Raw genomic sequence first — 16,856 nt, 5'->3', positions numbered from 1 at the left:
ATCCCTGTGACCATATGCAGCTTTAAGGGAGGCATATAAATGTAGATTTGTGGGATATGTTCAGTATTTAGAATTTTGCAATGTAATTTGCATAAAATGAGATCCACAGATTGTAAGCATAGAGTTTTAAGTTTTGACAAGTGTTTGCATCCATCTAACTCATGTCCCTCTCAAGTCACTCCAGAAATTCCCTCCTGCTGTTTTTTTTTCCAGAGAGAGAGAGAGAGAGAGAGAGAGAGAGAGAGAGAGAGAGAATGAAATGAATATGAATATGAATGAATGAAATCTTAATGGGAATGAAAAAGAGAGCAGGAGAGACTGGAGAGAGAAGCCAAAGGAGACTGGTTGGATGTGGGCAATTAGAGAAGAACCAGAGAATGTGGATGGAGCCCCAATCAAAAAGAGGAGATTGGGAGGAAAACAGGTTGTCGCAGGTTGGGTGGAAGGAGGAAGAATGAGTACTTCTTGGGTGTGTTCAGTCATGAACATCCAAGTGGAGATGCAGTCAAGAGCTCAGTTGCACCAAATACCAGAAAGATGATGCTAAAGGCAGCAGACTAAGAAATGCCTCAAGAGTTTGGTGAATGTGAGCTCACCGATAGTCTTTGAGTGAGCAGAATCCAAGTGCCAAAACCTGAGTAGCTTTAAATCATGCAAATGAATACTGGTAGGATCACCTGAAATAATTTGAAACCCTCTTTAAGGACTGAAACCCTTGCCCAAACATAAAAGGGTTGTATGTGCTGCTCTTTTGAGAAGATTGTTGATGAAAGCAGAAAAATGGTAATCAGAGGGGAAGATCAGGGATTCATTCCATTCTTACAGGGAAATAGCTTCTTGTGCTTTCCAGTTAGCTTTCCGAGAGCAAGAGGATAGGACAGCTCCCTGCTACAGATATTGGAGCTGAAGGTACAGAGGTGGGAGGGGGACGCCACCTTTGACAACTGCTGGTGTGGCAGCAATTCCTCCTATGGGACAGAACGGCTAACGGACAGATGGGTCAGGATGCGAACTCCCTGTCTCAGAGGCTAGGGAGGGCTCCCTGCGGCCTCCTCCCTCCAGGAGGTGGGGACAAGGTGGAGCAAGGACTGCGAGAGGAGGAGCTTGCTCATCACCACAAGCCCGGTCGCGTCCAGTCTGGTCAGGGCGCGGAGGAAACGCTCTCCTAGTCGCCGCCACTCGAATATCCTGTCCTGGTGCCCCAGTGCCCTGCCCCCATCCAGTCATGACCCTGCGTCCCTTATTCCTGCCTCTCCATCTGCTGCTGCTGCTGCTCAGTGGGGCGGTGTGCAGGGCTGAGCCAGGGTTCGAAACCGAAAGTCCTGTCCGGACCCTCCAAGTGGAGACTTTGGTGAGGAGATGGGCCAGAACCTGTGGGGGAACTCCAGGATTTAAACGAACCTGGGCGTGGGGAGGACAGGAAGTGCGGAAATGAGTTGGGTGGTGCTGGGTCTAAGGGAGAGAACTAGATCTTTGGAGGAGCATCCGTGACCCTTATAGTCCGGTCGTAGGTGGAGCCCCCCGAGCCGTGTGCGGAACCCGCTGCTTTTGGAGACACGCTCCACATACATTACACGGTGAGGGGCATAAGGGGCTGGGGTGGGGCCTGGGAGGGGCGGGGCATTGCTGAAACACGTCAGCTTTGGCTTGGACACGTGGCAAGCAGTTTGGAAAGAAAATCTCAGGCGCTGGGGTCGTAGAGCACGTGGAGGAGGAGGAGCGCCCCCTCTTCCCTGCCTATTTCCCCTTGGCGTTTTTCCTCCAGTTCCTCCCTGGCACTGAGAAATGAAGGGTGGAGAGGTCTCTAATAAGTGACAGCCCTTTGGGACTTCCTGTTCCTTTTTGCCCCGGGGGGTAATGCTGGACTACAGCTGTAAGGGGGTTGCCGCCACCTTGCGGTCCAGGTGTGTGTTGCCCGCCTGCTAGGAAAGAGAGGTACTAGGTGTGTGCTCTTGACGCTCTCTCCCCACTAGGGCACCTTGGTAGATGGACGCATTATTGACACCTCTCTGACCAGAGACCCTCTGGTTATAGAACTTGGCCAAAAGCAGGTGATTCCAGGTATGTGACCTGTGCCTCTCATTTCACCTCTTCCCAGCCTATGCCCTTTCTGAGCCTCTTCAACCCCAAAGTTGCCCAAGAAATACCCCCTGGAGTGAATAAGACCCTAGGGCTCTTCCAGCTACTTCCGAAGGTTTAAGCTCCACTTCTAATACTTCTCTTGCCCCATATCCCATTGGAAGCCAGGAATTTGAGAAGTGGAGAAAAGCTCAATTGAGTCAAGGGGAACCTTTGATCTTCCTCTTGGGTGATTTGGGAAATGTGAGTAGCTTCCAGTAAGTTATGTCTTCTTCCTCAAGGTCTGGAGCAGAGCCTTCTAGACATGTGTGTAGGGTGAGTATCTGGGTAGAGGGTGTGGGAGGGTGGGTAGCCCCTTTGCCTAGGTAGAAGTTTTCTCTGCCAACCCTGCTCCTGCAGGAGTTAGTAGAATGTGGGATAAAGGACTGTGGCTTCACATTGGACAGGTCCAGGTCAGTAGGTCTTCTGAGGGCATCTAAACCATCTGTACCTCTCTGGCTGTTGGTTTTGTTGGAGGAATTGAGGTTTGTGGGGAGATGGACACCTTTGCTGGTCACCCTGTTAGGGACACAGGTGGGAAAGTTCATGTTTTGGGTGCGAATATACAAAGGGTTTTGCTGGTATAGCTTCAGATGGTCTGAGGCTACTGGCCCACTTTCCCACCTCTGGCTGTGACTCACATTCCTTCCCTCAGAGAGAAGCGAAGGGCAATCATCCCTTCCCACTTGGCCTATGGAAAACGGGGATTTCCACCGTCTGTCCCAGGTAAATCTGAGTAGGCCTTTCTCTCAGGCCATCAAAATACCCAGTCCCTACAAGAAATTATTATTTATTTTTTATTTTTTTTATTTTTTTACTTTTGTCTGGAGCTTGAGAAGGTCCAGATCAAGTTTGCTGGAAGTGATAGGAGTGGCTGGGGCCTCCTTCTGCAGGGCTACTTTTCCCCCTGCTCATATCACCAATAGAGATTACAAACATAACCTATTAAGGCCACCTGGCTAGACCTCTGGCAGCTGGCATCTTTTTAGGGAAGAGATACCTGCTTGAGCTACATGGGTCTGCTGCATGTATTACTATTCCCAGAATAGTCAAGGAACTCAAAACAAAACAGACCAAAAGCAACCTTTAAAAGCCAAGTCTAGGGCTGGGGATATAGCTCAGTTGGTAGAGCGCTTGCTTCACAAATGCTAAGGCTCTGGGTTCAATCCCCTAGTGCTGCCAAAAGAAAAAAAGTCAAGTCTGCCCCCCATAACTTGAAAAACTCTTATAAATCATTATTGTGTCTATTCTCGAAGAGCTGATACTGGACAGATTTTCCAAGAAACATATATTTTGCTTTTGATTATAACAAATGTTCTATTAACTAAAATATGTTTTATTCCACAAAGCATTGAGAACATAATTCCTATCCTAGTTCCAGTTAGAGGAAGACCTGGAAAGAGGGTAGGGGGACTAGAGAGAAACTATTTTAGCCAAAGTTATATTACTTCCCAATTCACAGTACTGCTTGCTTGCTTCTTTGTATATCTCTCCCTTCCCATTCACTCCTCTTCCACCTGCCCCCATTTGTTTGTTTGTTTATGGAATGGAGACTAAACCCAGGGGCACTCTATCACTGAGCTACACCCACATCCCCAGCCTTTTTTATTTTTTATTTTGAGACAGGGTCTCATTAAGTTGCCCAGGTTGGCCCTAGCTTGCAGTCCTCCTGCCTCAGCTTCCTGTGTACAGGTGTGTACTACCATACCTAGCTGTTTTTCGAATAATCACATTGAGTGTGCTCATTGGTTGGTGGAATTTTAAAGTTGTCTACTTTAAATCCAATTAATTTCACTCTGCAAAGATTCTGTCCACATAGCTCTTTGGAAAATAGGTATAGGTAGTATAGAGGGTTCTTTTATAAATGGAGAACAGCCTATATATCTCATATTCCTAATTCTCCTGTGCTGTCAAAGTTTTTCTGTGCTGTCAAAGACCTCACTGAATTCAAGCCAAGCATGTAGTTGGGGTCGACATGACTATTGCTAGACTCAGCTTATAACCCTCTTCTGCCTTTGTCTAAGGAAACTCAACCCCACATTTAAGTCTCGTCAGCTTCATAGTTGGCTTTGCTGTAGCCAGCCCTTCCTGTTCATTCACATTCAAAGTCCTGGATAAAATGCACAGAGATTCTAATCCTTACCTCCCCTCTGCCTCTCCAGCGGATGCAGTGTTGCAGTATGACGTGGAGCTGATTGCACTGATCCGAGCCAACTACTGGCAAAAGCTGGTGAAGGGCATTTTACCTCTGGTAGGCATGGCCATGGTGCCAGGCCTCCTGGGTCTCATTGGTTTTCACCTATACAAAAAGGCCAACACACCCAAAGTCTCCAAAAAGAAGCTCAAGGAAGAAAAACGAAACAAAAGTAAAAAGAAATAAATGATAGTACTTTTTAAAGAACATTGTATTCTTCACCTGATACTTTCTGAAGCTGCTTTTTATAAATGGTAATGAAGTGAAGGGCTGATATAAAAAGGCACTCTGGAGTTGAATCTTGTCTGGCAAGGTGGTGATTGGCCACCTTAGGTCACCTCTTGCTGTCCTTATTTATCCCGAAGACCTGCCCATAGGATCTGTCCACTAGGACCTCTAGGTCCTTAAGGTATTGGTATGGGCTCCCGTGGTGCCATGACACAAGGAGCTGTGCTTCATTGAGCAGTAATCCTCCAGTCATTGCCTACCTATTCTCTCCACTTCCCGGGATGGCAGTATTCCTAGGGTCCTCAAAGTGGACTGCTCTGTCCAAGACAGTAAAAATATAAGGAGTTCATAAACTCCATGGAAGTTTTTAATAGCAAAGCACTCAGGTCTCAAAAAAAAAAAAAAAAATCTCTTGGAATTGGAAAGAAGTGTCCTCCTTGGATCACAGGGTGTGGGAGATGATGTGGGCTGCTTCAATGATATTATAAGTAGTTGAAGGTGGTTTGTCACCTGACTGGGCTGCAGGTGTGGACAAGGGCTGGGATAAGTTGCTTTGATGGTTGACTATGAAGAGTGGGTTGAACTGGCTCAACACTTCATCACTCACAGAGATGCCATCCAAGTACTGTTTGAGCATCTCCCGCAGCTTCCCATTAATTTCCAACAGCTGGGCTCGTCTGTGTTGGAGGCTGAGTTGCTCAAGTTTCACCTTATTGTACCTTTTCCAGAAATTCTCCATACCTGTGTAGTCGACCATCACCTGGGAATTGAGTTAGAGACAGAAGGTGTGCTTCAGGACCCATTAGCAAATGCTCTCCCAAAGCCCATCATCCTCCAGCTTTTACCCTGGCAAGCTCCATAGTAAGTTCTTCAGGGTTTTGTTCCTCAGTCTCCTCCTGAACCTTGGGAGTCAATACTGATGAATAAAAAGGCAGCACTTTCTCTTCCTCTGTTTCATATTTCCTACATATTTCTGCAAGTTTAAGGATCTTTTCACCCTATTGGAAGTAGGAATAGATTTCATTAGGAAAGGGTGAGGAGGGGAGATAGTGGAGTTTGTTCCCTGCTTGAACCCAGCGAAACGTCTCATTAAAATGAGAGACAACAGTAAGAAATACATCTAATACCTAGTGCTTACCACGTGCCAAGCATTGGTCCAAGTATTTCATATTTTTATTAAATTAAGCTGTTATTAATTATTTCATTTAAAATGTATGAGGTCGGGCTGGAGAGATAGCTCAGCTGGTAGAGTGCTTGCCACACAAGCACAAGGCCCTGAGTTCGATCCCCAGTACCAAAAAAAAAAAAAAAGTACGAGGTGAGGAAACAGAATAACAAAGGTATACCTAGAGTTCACCTAAGCTTAGGAAGAAGGAGGAACCCTAAGTTCCTTTAACCTCCCTGTCTTTTTTTTTTTTGGTGCTGGGGATTGAACCCAGGGCTTTGTGCTTGCAAGGCAAGCACTCTACCAACTGAGCTATCTCCCCCGCCCTCAGCTTTGTTTTGACTGTCCTCTCCCCTTTATTACCTTATCCACGATCTTTCTTAGGGCCTTGAGGGTAGCATTGCTTTCCAGCGTGAGTTTGACTAAGTTCTCCTGGGATACCTCTCGGGCCTGCGTCCTTTGAGCTTTAAGTTTTCGCAGTTGTATAAGGACCAACTCCTTATCGTTACGGATGTACTGGTTCTGATCTTCACTCTCACGACTATGCATCAGGATTTTGCTTTTTGAAATACTTATGGCCTCCTGGACAGAGTAGACAGAGGAAAACCTGACCAGAGGAGGGCCTTCAGTGAGACAGGAAAAGGGGAGCTTGGGGACTGAAATCAGAGTGTATCATCTTTTCCCACACAGTGACAACTAATGAGACCCAGTGGGAATTGGGGAAAGGGAAAATGGGGATGATGGAGTAACTAAAGCAGCATTTTTGGATGGTGATACTACCTGTAGTTTCTGTATTTTTTTCATCTGTGCTTCAATTTCTTTGGAGCTCTTCTCATCCTTCACCTTTAAGGTTTCAAAGGCAATCTTCCGATCCTCTGTGGCATCAGTGTAATTCTTGAGTGCATCCTGGAACCTTCTCCACAGATCTTCTACTATGTTCTCTAGTTGTATTCGTAGAAAGTGCTTCTCTTCTAAATTCTAGGAAATGCCCCCCAAATACCCATACTTAGAATTATGCTATTAATGCCCTTCATTTCACCAGCAACCTCACCTTTTGAACTGTTAGTAGTATTAATCAGTGCAGCAGTCACCAATCAAAATGCCTACAAAGACCAGGAAGCTAATATAAGTAAGTATTGTGGGCTGAATGGGATCTGTAGTTGCAGGAGCTCCTCTGTAGTGAGCTCCTGCAACTCCACATGAATGTTGCCATTTGGAAACATGACCAAGTGTTGCTACCACATCTTTAAATTTTTCAAGGGAAGGAAAATTTAGATTTTTTTATGTGAAATATTTTCAATTTTAAATATAGAAAACATTCAAAGTTTTTATAAAACATTGTGATAAGATTAAAAACGAGCTGGGCATGGTAGTGCACGCCTGTAATCCCAGAGGCTTGGGAGGCTGAGGCAGGAAGATGGTGAGTTCAAAGCCAGCTTCAGCAACTTAGCAAGGCCCTAAGCAACTCAGTGAGACCCTGTCTCTAAATAAAATACAAAAAAAAGGGCTGGGGATGCGGCTCAGTGGTTAAGTGCCCCTGGGTTCAATCCCCAGTACCAAAGAAGAAAAAAAAAAAAAAGATAAAAACAAGAACCCCACCAGGAGTCATAGTGGCACATGCCCTCTAATCCCAGTGACTTAGGAGGCTGAGGCAGGAGGATTTTAAGTTCCATGTCAATCTCTGCAACTTAGCAAGACCCTGTCTCAAAATAATAAAAAGAGCTGAGGATATAGCTCAGTGGTAAAGTGTTCTGGGTTCAATTCCCAGTACCAAAATAAAAATAAAAGCCCCCAGAATAACAACAAAAAGAACCCCATATCTAAACCTAGGTCTATAAGGTAGTTAAGTTTACAATCTCCAAGATGATGGAAAGCACTCTGGGCTGAGAGGCAGGTAACCTACATTCATTTTTCTGGCTCTACCACAAACCAGGAGTATGAGTCTAACAGGTCATTTATTTCTTTGGTCCTTAGTATCTTCATCTGCAGTTCACAGAGAGGAAGCCAGATGATCTCCTTGTTGCTTTTTAAGCTCCAAAATACATTCCCTTGATATTTTAGAATGATCTTCCTTCCTGACCAATTTTTACAAAATTACAAAAAGCAGTAGAAGCAACTATACTTTTACTGACTATTGATTACAGGGCTCTATTCTATCTCTAGTAGCCTTGAACAGTTTTTCTCTCACTTTTCTGCCAGTTCCTGCCCCCTCTATTCCCCCTCTATACCTTGTTTTTGAGATCATCCCACATGCTCTGGAACTCCAACTTGCTTTCATACTCAGAATCTATATAGTTCTGCTCCATGGCCATGAAGACATCTTGTAGATAGTGAATCTCTTCCTCGTGTTGGTCAATAATTGTCTTCCTATAGGAGACAAGACACTGTCCTTGATGCAATGCATGTAGCATATGGACCAATAATGACAATTTAAAGCGGTATGTGATAAAACTGTATGAATGGTACAAATCCTTTGATACTGAAAGAGAACAGAGAAAGGGAGGGCTCTACATTTTTAGGGCCAGAAATAATAAGATTATTTTATTTTGATTTTTGAATAGGTAATACATTCATATAATACAAATATAAAAAGTACAAAAGGTTACAGTGAAATCCCCCTCCCAAACCTGTCTGCTGTGAGATGGGTAGGATTCTGAAAGTGAATGGAAAGGGCATTTCCATGCCAGGTGGTGGTAAGAGGGTGTGTGTGTAGGGATGTGTGTGTGTGTATGTGGGGGGAAGGGGGAAGGAAAGCTAAGGCTGCAAGGCTGAACCTAAATTTGTTTAGAACAAACTCAGAATGTTCTCTGTTGTGGGTCACGTCATAATCAATGTGAAATGCTTCCAGGTACTGGCCAGCTGCTTACAAGCAGCTCCTTCATACAGACTAATTGCTCCCCTGGATTCAGTTCCCCATCTTCTCTTAGGAGCCATACCTTTCTGTCTCAAACTCCTTGGTTAGGACCTCCAGCTCCATGTTGTAACTTTCCTCCAGGAGGCGGAGCCTGCACCTCTGCAGGGCCAAGAGCTGGTCAACGTTGTGCAAGTGGCTGCGCAGGGCATGAGCATACTGCTCCTCAGCTTCTGATAGGTCCTTAGCTAAAGACTGGACAGGAAAGATAAAGTTACCATTCTGTTCAAGTGGCAACTGTGTGGGAAAATAAAAATGTATTCAGCTGGCTAGCTGGATGGCATGATGGCATTTTTTACCTCAGTTCCTAATGCCCAGACTCTGGCTTTACAAGTACTGGCTCACTTACTCCCTCTTTTTTTTTTTTTTTTTTTGTAGCAGGGATTGAACACAGGGGCACTTAACCACTGAATGACATCCCCAATCCTTTTTTTTTTTTTTTTTTAAAGTATCTTTTAGTTGTAGATGGACACAATATCTTTTTATTTTATTTTTATGTGGTGCTGAGGATTGAACCCAGTGCCTCACATGTGGGAGGCAAGCACTCTACCACTGAGCTACAGCCCCAGCCCCCTAGCCCTTTTTTTATGTTTTAGTTTTGAGACAGAGTCTTGCTAAGTTGCTTAGGGCCTATGTTGCTGAGCCTGGCTTTGAACTTGCTATCTTCCTGCCTCAGACTCCCAAGCTGCTGGGATATAGGCATGTGCTACCACATTCAACGCCCACTCATTCTTGAATATAAAGCAAGGATAATGTCAAGGAACCCCACAAAGTCAATCAGTATACTGTGGACAACAAATACTTCCAATGATAGGCCACCACTACAAGGAACCAGGATTTTTGGAGAAATGACCACTTTGAAGTTTGATGCAGAAAATAAGTTGAACCTATGGTATCCTATCACAAAAGATAATGAAGAAGCTATCAACAACCAATAAAGTCATGTCATAAGGACTCAGGAACCATCATGAAGTGGCTCACTATAGTAGATTATATTTTGCAGACAAGAGCACAAAAGTATCTCCCATCTTACAATTTTCCCTAATATGACCTTGCCATCAAAAAGTGGTATCTTTTTCCATCATCTTCAATTTGGGCAGATTCTGTGACTCCCTGGATCAAAAAAATTATGGTAGAAGTGATACTGTACCAGTTTCAAGCATCACCCTTAAGTGTCCTGACAGATTCTGCTTCCTGCCCTTCACAATGCTCCCTCCAAGAACCTAGTTGTCATGCTGTGAGAAGCCCAATTTACACAGGGGCCACAGGAAAACAGTGAACAGCATAGTTGAACTCCCATCTGACAGTCAGAATCAAGAACCATCCATCTAGGACATCTATTCATTGGGCCTAGTTGAGTACAGCCCCAGCTGACATCTGACTGACAACTATCTTGCCTGAAAGAAGCTGAGAAGAACCACCCTGAGCTCAGTCTACCTAAGAGAATCATGGGAGATGAAAATAAATTGTTTTAAGCCGCCAATTTAGGGGTGGCTTGTTTTGTAGCAATAGATAACTGGAATGATTCCACTGGCAAAAAATAAAAAAGTTGGGGGTAGTTTGAGCATTAGTAAGGATAAGAACAACATTGGATTAAAAATATTAAATATGTTTGATTTTGAGTTCATAAAGATACTTTTTTAAAAAAAAATCAGTTACCACTGAGGATGCCAGACAAACCATTTTTTTTTTAAACTAGTAAATAAAAGGAAGAGAAAATGCTGGGTATGGTCATGCACACCTATAATTCCAGCTACTCAGGAGGCTGAGACAAGAGGAAAGCAAGTTCTAGGGCAGCCTGGGGAACTTACTGAGACTGTTTTAAAATAAAAATAAATAAATGAAAAGGGCTGAGGTAATAGAGCTCAGTAATAGAGCTTGCCTAGTATGTGCAAGGCCCTGGGTTTAAGCATTTATCCTGCCTTTTCCTATATAAACTATACCTCAATAGTAATTGAGGTAACTGAGTAACTCAATAGTAATTGAAGAGAAGTATTTCTTTATAGACATATTCAAACTAATAAATGAAAAAAGGAACAATACTATTAGAAAAATCAGCGTTTTGTAATTCCCAATGAATTGATGGATCACCAATAGCTACAAGCCTCACAGAAAGATAGACATTATATACTTTCTGATAGAAGAATACATCTCCAAGCTTCTATATCCAAAATACAGGAAATAGAGAGGACAGTGTAACATGTTAAACTTTGGTAGAGCAGCTAGGGATGTGCTCAGTGGTAAAGCACTAGCCTAGCATGCTCAAGATCCGAGCACCATACACACAAAAAAATAAAAAATTACAATGCAGAATAATATGCAGTTATAAAAAACAATAAGGAGCTTTTTATGAGTAACCATGAAACAATCCCCAAGATATATTATTAAACAAGGTGCAGAACAATATGTAATACTATCTTTTGTATAACAAATGTATGCATGAAATGAATTATTGGGCGGGGCACTGGGTGGCTGAAAGGCACTGATAGAATTTTTCTCTATATAACGCTTTTATCTTTTGAATTTGGTATATGATAAATGTGTAACCTTCAAAAAAGTAAAGCAAATTAAATCATATCCACATGATTCATGTACTTTGAATCTACTCACTATAAATTACTACAGCCTCTATAGAGAGCTAGCTTTTACCTTCTATGTTTAGAATGAAAATATATGTGAAATAGGTTCTGATAACAGAAGACTTACTGCTCACTCAGCAAATGTTCACTGCACCCCTACTGTGTACCAGTATTGTGCTAGATGATGATAATTCAGAGAGGAAAGATATGCTCAGTGTTCTTTCAGGAACTTACAGTCTAGTAGGGAAAATATAAAATAAGGAGAAAATCACAATATGACATGGGAATTGCCATGAAATTGATGATTTATTACATGACAAGGGATATAAAGTACCAAGTGCCTACATCTGATTAAGAGCATTGAGGAAGGCATCACTGAAGAGATGTTCATTTGTATCAACCCTTGAAGGAAGAGTAAAAGTTTGCCAGGAAACCTGGGGAGGTGGAGAAAAGAGAATTCCAGATAGAGAGAACAGCAGGTATGAAGACACAGGTGAGAAACAAAACTAGCTATATGAAAGGTATAGGCAGGGGACAGATCATGAAGGGTTTTGATGTTCTTATCATGGAGCTTGGAATTTTTTTTCCTGTAGAGTAGGTGAGCCACTAAGAAGATTTAAGGAGTGAAATAACAGGATTAGATTTTTGCTTCAGGAAGACAATCCTGGTATTTGCATAGAGAATCATCTGAAAGCAGTTGTGTATGATGCTGGAAGATAGGAAACTTCTGCAGTAGTCCAGATGAGAGATGGTACTCAGGTCTAAACAGCAGGATGGTGGAGAAGGACAGCAGGGCATAGCTTTGAAAAATACTTAAGCTGAAGGTTTACAGAGGTCAGGGATGGAGACGAAACTAGGACAATTCCCAGGTCTCTGGGCAAGGTGATTTTCCCAGAATCCAACCACCCCAATAGAAAGTTTAAAGACAGATTGTAAAGAATGGAGAAATGAGAGTGTTAGGGGAAGGGAAAACTCATGAGTTCAGTTGTGAGTACAGTGCAACAGCCAGAAATAGATATCTAAAAGTTTGAATATAAGAATTTGGAACTCAAGAGAAAAAGCCAGGCTGGTATTAGAGACCTGTGAGGCACCAAGAGCTAAGTGGTATTTGAAGCCAGGGTAATGAATCGGATTGTCTAAGCCCTAGATGACTGGTTAAAGGGTGAGATGACCAGGCTCAGAGATCTAAGGAATGTTAAATTTCAGGAGAGGGAGAAAGGAAGATGAATTCACAAAGAATACTGGATATCTATGCCCCAGAGGCAGGAGAAATGCCAGAATGGTATGGAAACCAAAAAAAAAAAAAAAAAAAAAAAAAAAAGTTTTAAGATGTATGTCATGAACAAGAGTGTCAATACCATGGAAAGGTCAGATTAGAGGAGGTCAGATTAGAGGAGGAGAAATGATGAAAAGTAGCCAGAATTCTGGACTGGTGACCTTTACCGGTGCAATTTCCTAGAAAAGGGTGGCTATTGTGGGATACAGGGTAAATGGGAAATGAAGTAGAGGCAGCTAATGAGGATCACTTAACATTTGCATATTGTATATTTAATATGTGCAATCTTGGTTACTCAGGAATTACCCTGAAAATGCTTAATATTAGCAGTGTGTGACTTACATAAGAAAAGGGCTGCAATCGTAAGCTACAAAGCTATTTGTAGGAAGAAGATAATTGGCTCATGGGTAACCTGGCCAACTGCCCAACATTCCTTAATGAAAAAAAAATCCTTAATGAATACCACTGGTTCTTTTCTCATGAATTATTTGGTAACTCCCAATAGGTGCCTGGGAAAATCCACTTAAAAAACCATTATGTATACACTGGCAGAGTAAGAATGTCTAATGTATTTTTTTTTTCTGCAAATTTGAGGATTCTTAATATGTATCTCTGGCAGCTCCCCAGGGTCTGCAGAATATTTTCCCCATGATTAGGCTGTGAATAAGAGGTGTGCTTTCTAGAAGAGGAATACCGTGTATATTTTCTGTTACTGTGGAGTTTTTGTTTTTGACATGGAAACAACTAAGAAATCAGTAAACAGAGGTAGGATTAAAAAGCAGGGTAAAAGAAGAAGCTGGGTATGGTGGGAACATCTGTAATCCCTTCTACTTAGAAGGCTGAGGCAGGAGGATCACAAATTCAAGGCTAGCCTTGGCAACCCGCAAGACCCTTTCTAAAAATAAAAAAAATATAAATGGCTGGGGATGTAGCTTAGTGATAGAATGCCCTTGGTACTGCAAAATAAGAGAAAAGGAAAGAAAGATAAAGCAAAAATCCCTTGAAAATAGGATGGAATTAAGAACCTTCCAAGATGAGGAAGGAGGGAAAAAGTGCTGATGAGTGATACTGGCCAAATTATATTGTTATACTGTGCATTGTATTCATGTACAAATATGTCCCATCAGTATGCACAACTGTAATGCACCAGTAAAAAATGTGGGAGGGGGAAAGAACCTCCCAGGAGCATAAGTATAACGGATTGAATTCCTTAGAAATACAGAAATTTTCTTATCTCTGGAGATCTTCCCAACCTTTTCCAGGACTATTGAAGTTAAATCAAAGAGGCCAAACAATTTGGTTGAATGAAGCACTGGAGTGGGAGTCAAGAAACCCATGCTATACTCCTAGTTTTCTCACTGACTATGTGACCTGGGGCAAGTCAGTTCCCCTCTCTAACTAAGCCTTCTGATATTGGAATAAAGGCATGGGACTAAGTTCAATTCACTGGGTGATGTATACTATGCCTTATAACTCTAATACTGTAGCTGAGTTTGGTGGCACATGCCTGCAATTCCAACAACTTTGAAGGCTGAGGCAGGAGGGATCACAAGTTTAAGGGGCATCCTCAACAGAGACCCTCAGCAATTTAATGAGATCCTGTCTCAAAATAAGAAATAAAAAGGGTTGGGGATGTAGCCCAATGGTTCAATCCTTAGTAACAAAACAAAACAAAACAACCTTGCAGTATTGTATAGTACTGGTTTGGGGCAGTAGATTACCAAGGAGAATGGCTCCTCTAAGGGAGGAAGAGGAATGAATGAAAACTCTATGCTCTTATTTTTCATCTCAGAAAAAACTATTATTGCCAAAAGCCTGCCTTTATCAATAGCCTGTGTCTTTCGAGGACTTTAAGACTGTTTAATTCCCTGGGCCCATTCTATTCAGAAAAGAGTCAAGGAAGCCATACTCAAAAGTGTTTCTCTGGAAAGAATGCCTACCTTGATGACACTGTCCTTGCAATCCACCACTCGTTCAAATGTTTGACTGAGGATCTCAATGTCTTTAAGAAGCTCTTTAGTCTTGACTTCTCGAAGGACAGTTCTCCACTGTGTGTTAATCTTATTGAGGTTCAGGGCACTGTTTTGTTCCTCCTTGGCCAGCTTATCCTGTGTTAAGGAATGAATTCACCTCTAGGAGATCAGGGCCTATTGCCCTGACACAGTACAATTAACAAAATCACTCTTAGTTTGTCACCTGACATCTTACCTACTGTGTTTTCTAAGGGACTGAAGCTCTTTACCGCTAACACTCAGGGGGGTCGTGTTTTTGTTTTGGGAGGGCCCAAAGCAAGTCAAGAACAGCCTGATGGCATTATAGGGAGAGCAAGACTAAGTGAAGGGGAGGCACTCAAGCATCAGAGCAGGATGCTTATAATGACCCATCTCCTGGGAGAATATCAGAATTTAAAATAGCTGAATTCAGACAGCCAACACCATCTACTGACTTAGTTCCGAGGTTCAATTGAGACTGCCAACTCTATTCCACCTGCACTCCTACAGGCTTCACAGAGAACTCCCCACCTTCCAAACAATGTTGCCTGAAATCGAAGTATATTTGGGTCTCAGGATTTCCGGAGGAGGTGGGGGAGGGAAAGAAAACGAGTCACCAGGATGACAGGGACCAGGCGATAGGGCCAGTGGAGGGGGTTAGGCAGGACATAATGCAGCAGGCCGTCACCTTCAAGAACTGGCTGAGGAGCCTCTCTTTCTTCTTGGCCATTTCCTCTTCTGCCAGCAACTTCTGCTGCAATAGAAGCAGCTGCTCTTCGTCCGACAGGGGTGTCTTGGTCTTCTTCCCTTTCCTAGGCATGCCTAGGCCGGGGATTGGATCCAGGCAAGGAGCCGCGACTGGCCTCGGCCTACGTTAGGGTACAAAGAAAACGCTCCCTAGAAAGGCGCCTTCTGGAACTGCCCCTGGAACTAAGGTAGCCAGACCTTAGCTCTCAGTCTTGAGGCAACCCTGGCGGTCTGTGATCACCGGCTTTCCAGCGGAAAAATGCGTCTCGTCTCCTAGCAACAAAGAACTCGTTAAGACAGCCGAGTGAGAGGCTGGGACAAGAGCCCTGTCTTGGAGCGCCCCCTGCCACGTGGAGGACCGCGGTCAGTTTTTGCGAGGGTTCTTTCAACCCTTCAAAAACCTTAGTTTCCACAGTGCACTTTATATTTTTAAAATTTTATTTATTTTTATTTCTGAACAGAGCACTTTAAAAGATCTTTGTGTTTGTTTAGAATGGCCATAATAAAGAAGATAATAACAAATTTTGGAGGGAATGTGTAGAAACAGGAACACTATATGACTGGTAGAAAAGTAAAATGATGCAGCCATTTACCGTTTGGCAGTTTCTCAGAATGTAAGGCATAGATTTAGGGTTTTGGACGTAGCTTGTTAGTAAATCAAACACAAGGGCTTGGGTATGAATCCCAACACAGCGGAAAAAAATGCAAACGAAATGATAAACAAAACCCACGTAAATTTATGATGTGATCCAGCAATTCATTCTTGGAATTTTTCCTGAAAGAAAAATGCATTCACACAAAGACTTGCACAGGAGTGTTCTCAAATGTACCACTCATGCAGGCCCAATTGGGAAAACTGGAAACAAACAACCTAACTGTCCATCAATATGTGAATGGGTAAACAAAATATGCCATGTCCATACATTGGAATATTATTCAGAAATGAAAAGAAACAGACTGTGGATACATGCTACAATGTGGAAAAACCTCAAAAAATCACATATTCTATCATTCAATTTATTTTAGTTTTATATTGTTGAGGCGGGGTTACCCCTTGTTGACCAGGCTGGCTCCCAACTCACAATCCTCCTGCCTCAGTCTCCTGAATAGCTGAGATCACAGGCGTGAACCACTGCACCCCACTGTATCATACCATTTATATGAAATTTCAGAAAAAGCCAGGCTGTAAAGACAGAAAGTAGATTACCATTGAAATCCTAACCCTTAATAGGATGGTATTAGGAGATGGAGACTTTGTGCTGTAATAAGGTTTAGACAGTAATGTGAAGGTAAGCTCCCATGATGGAAAGTGTTCTAGAAGGAAAAGAGACTACAAGCTGTCTCTCTTAGTCTTGTAAAGATACTAGAAGACTGAAGCTGGGTATGGTGGTGTACAGGTGTGATCCCAGCAACTGGGGAGGTCGAGGCAGGAGGACCACAAGTTTCAGACAAGTCTGGGAAACTTATCAAAACCCTGACTCAAGATAAAATTAAAAGTGCTGGAGGGCTGGGGTTGTGGCTCAGTGGTAGAGCACTTGCCTAGCATGTGTGAGGCACTGGGTTTAATTCTCAGCACCACATACAAATAAATGAATAAAATAAGGTACATCAATAATTTAAAATATTAAAAAATAAAGATCTTTAAAA

General features: G+C 42.8%; 2 protein-coding genes across 4 annotated transcripts; one reads left to right on the top strand and one right to left on the bottom strand.

Moving 5' to 3' along the window:
- The first annotated feature begins 805 nt into the window (after positions 1–805).
- Positions 806–4,519, top strand: FKBP11 (FKBP prolyl isomerase 11). The gene is made up of 6 exons (XM_079139649.1): positions 806–1,351; positions 1,512–1,577; positions 1,974–2,061; positions 2,361–2,394; positions 2,774–2,844; positions 4,281–4,519. Exons 1-6 carry the CDS (start codon positions 1,226–1,228, stop codon positions 4,496–4,498), a joined length of 603 nt encoding a protein of 200 aa, XP_078995775.1. The 5' UTR covers positions 806–1,225; the 3' UTR covers positions 4,499–4,519.
- Positions 4,520–4,885: 366 nt separating this feature from the next.
- Positions 4,886–15,283, bottom strand: DRC2 (dynein regulatory complex subunit 2). Of its 3 annotated transcripts, XM_079139611.1 has the most exons (8): positions 15,151–15,283; positions 14,412–14,579; positions 8,642–8,811; positions 7,934–8,072; positions 6,486–6,683; positions 6,069–6,287; positions 5,386–5,538; positions 4,886–5,300 (listed from the first exon to the last, which is right to left on the bottom strand). In XM_079139611.1, the coding sequence occupies exons 1-8, from the start codon at positions 15,280–15,282 to the stop codon at positions 4,983–4,985; spliced, it is 1,497 nt and encodes a 498-aa protein (XP_078995737.1). In that variant the 5' UTR covers position 15,283; the 3' UTR covers positions 4,886–4,982. The 3 variants fall into 3 exon arrangements, with proteins under 3 accessions (XP_078995737.1, XP_078995738.1, XP_078995739.1); XM_079139612.1 differs by lacking the exon at positions 6,069–6,287; XM_079139613.1 differs by lacking the exons at positions 4,886–5,300; positions 5,386–5,538 and having other exon boundaries at positions 6,109–6,312.
- Positions 15,284–16,856: the final 1,573 nt, after the last annotated feature.

This window comes from Sciurus vulgaris, assembly GCF_902686455.1.
Source record: "Sciurus vulgaris genome assembly, chromosome: 5".
In the NCBI taxonomy this organism is placed as follows: Eukaryota; Metazoa; Chordata; class Mammalia; order Rodentia; family Sciuridae; genus Sciurus; species Sciurus vulgaris.
This window is presented reverse-complemented; position numbering and strand designations above follow the sequence as displayed.